The sequence below is a fragment of the Lampetra planeri genome, unplaced genomic scaffold (assembly GCF_965212315.1).
Source record: "Lampetra planeri unplaced genomic scaffold, kcLamPlan1.2.h2 scaffold_2199, whole genome shotgun sequence".
Lineage (NCBI taxonomy): Eukaryota > Metazoa > Chordata > Hyperoartia > Petromyzontiformes > Petromyzontidae > Lampetra > Lampetra planeri.
In genome coordinates this window covers 1-2,500 of record NW_027614967.1, presented here as the reverse complement: position 1 = coordinate 2,500, position 2,500 = coordinate 1, and the positions used below count along the sequence as shown (strand labels likewise).

The 2,500-nt window shown below is 61.0% G+C and overlaps 1 protein-coding gene across 1 annotated transcript in view; it reads left to right on the top strand.

Moving 5' to 3' along the window:
• Positions 1-626, top strand: part of LOC144740474 (uncharacterized) — a 13,804-nt gene extending 13,178 nt beyond the window's left edge. The window contains exons 5-6 of the mRNA XM_078623324.1: positions 1-31; positions 394-626. The exon at positions 1-31 is cut by the window's left edge and continues 59 nt beyond it. Of these exons, the coding sequence (XP_078479450.1) occupies positions 1-31; positions 394-542 (180 nt within the window). The 3' untranslated portion in view covers positions 543-626. The remainder of the gene's footprint in view (positions 32-393) is intronic.
• The last annotated feature ends 1,874 nt before the right edge of the window (positions 627-2,500 follow it).

Here is a 2,500-nt window from a genome sequence, read left to right as displayed (position 1 = left end):
GAGGTGGAGGTGGAGATAGAAGATGGAGAGAGTGAGACACACACAGAGACACACACAGAGACACACACAGACACACACAGACACACACACAGACACACACACAGACACACACAGAGACACACACAGAGACACAGAGACACACACAGACACACACACGGCCCCCTTGTCCCCATGCCTCAGTCTCCCCGTGTCTCTCCCAGTGCCTCTCCCCATGCCTCTCCCTGTCTCTCTGTGTCTGTATCTCTTTCTCTCAGTGTCTCTCCCAGTGTCTCCCCGTGTCTCTTATCTCACCATGTGTCTCTCTCTGTCCCAGGTGTCTCCCCCTGTCTCTCCGTGCCTATCTCCCCGTCTCCCCGTGTCTCTTATCTCACCATGTGTCTCTCTCTGTCCCAGGTGTCTCTCTCAAGGCGTCCGGTCCCATTTGTCCCGACTGTGGGAAGCGTTTCGCCAACAACTGGAACCTAAAGGCTCACAGCAAGACTCACACGGGTGGGAGAGAGACTTACATAGAGATGTGTAGATGCAGATTTGAGAGCGTGTGAGTGAGAGGGTGAGAGGGTGAGAGATGCAGAGAAGAGAGTGTGGCGAGAGAGACATGAGGAGGAGGAAGTTTTACTTCCTACCCCCCCCCCCCATCCCTCTCTCACCCCTCTCTCACCCCTCTCTCACCCCTCTCTCACCCCTCTCTCACCCCTCTCTCACCCCTCTCTCACCCCTCTCTCACCCCTCTCTCACCCCTCTCTCACCCCTCTCTCACCCCTCTCTCACCCCTCTCTCACCCGTCTCTCACCCCCCTCTCACCCCTCTCTCATCCCCCTCTCACCCCTCTCTCACCCCTCTCTCATCCCTCTCTCACCCCTCTCTCACCCCTCTCTCACCCCTCTCTCACCCCTCTCTCACCCCTCTCTCACCCCTCTCTCACCCCTCTCTCACCCCTCTCTCACCCCCCTCTCACCCCCTCTCTCACCCCTCTCTCATCCCTCTCTCATCCCTCTCTCACCCCTCTCTCACCCCCCTCTCACCCCTCTCTCACCCCTCTCTCACCCCCCTCTCACCCCTCTCTCACCCCTCTCTCACCCCTCTCTCACCCCCCTCTCACCCCTCTCTCACCCCTCTCTCACCCCTCTCTCACCCCTCTCTCATCCCCCTCTCCCCTCTCTCACCCCTCTCTCACCCCTCTCTCACCCCTCTCTCACCCCTCTCTCACCCCTCTCTCACCCCCTCTCACCCCCCTCTCACCCCTCTCTCACCCCTCTCTCACCCCTCTCTCACCCCTCTCTCACCCCTCTCTCACCCCTCTCTCACCCCTCTCTCACCCCTCTCTCACCCCTCTCTCACCCCTCTCTCACCCCTCTCTCACCCCTCTCTCACCCCTCTCTCACCCCTCTCTCACCCCTCTCTCACCCCCCTCTCACCCCTCTCTCATCCCCCTCTCACCCCTCTCTCACCCCTCTCTCACCCCTCTCTCACCCCTCTCTCATCCCTCTCTCACCCCTCTCTCACCCCTCTCTCACCCCTCTCTCACCCCTCTCTCACCCCTCTCTCATCCCTCTCTCATCCCCCTCTCACCCCTCTCTCACCCCTCTCTCATCCCTCTCTCACCCCTCTCTCACCCCTCTCTCACCCCTCTCTCACCCCTCTCTCACCCCTCTCTCACCCCTCTCTCACCCCTCTCTCACCCCTCTCTCACCCCTCTCTCACCCCTCTCTCACCCCCCTCTCACCCCTCTCTCACCCCTCTCTCATCCCTCTCTCACCCCTCTCTCATCCCTCTCTCACCCCTCTCTCACCCCCCTCTCACCCCTCTCTCACCCCTCTCTCACCCCTCTCTCACCCCCCTCTCACCCCTCTCTCACCCCTCTCTCACCCCTCTCTCACCCCTCTCATCCCTCTCTCACCCCTCTCTCACCCCTCTCTCACCCCTCTCTCACCCCTCTCTTACCCCTCTCTTACCCCCCTCTCACCCCTCTCTCACCCCTCTCTCACCCCTCTCTCACCCCTCTCTCACCCCTCTCTCACCCCTCTCTCACCCCCCTCTCACCCCCCTCTCACCCCTCTCTCACCCCTCTCTCATCCCTCTCTCACCCCTCTCTCACCCCTCTCATCCCTCTCTCATCCCTCTCTCACCCCTCTCTCACCCCTCTCTCACCCCCCTCTCATCCCTCTCTCACCCCTCTCTCACCCCTCTCTCATCCCTCTCTCATCCCTCTCTCACCCCTCTCTCACCCCTCTCTCACCCCCCTCTCACCCCCCTCTCACCCCTCTCTCATCCCTCTCTCATCCCTCTCTCACCCCTCTCTCACCCCTCTCATCCCTCTCTCACCCCTCTCTCACCCCTTTTTCACCCCTCTCTCACCCCCCTCTCACCCCTCTCTCACCCCTCTCTCACCCCTCTCTCACCCCTCTCTCATCCCTCTCTCATCCCTCTCTCACCCCTCTCTCACCCCTCTCTCACCCCTCTCTCATCCCTCTCTCATCCCTCTCTCATCCCTCTCTCATCC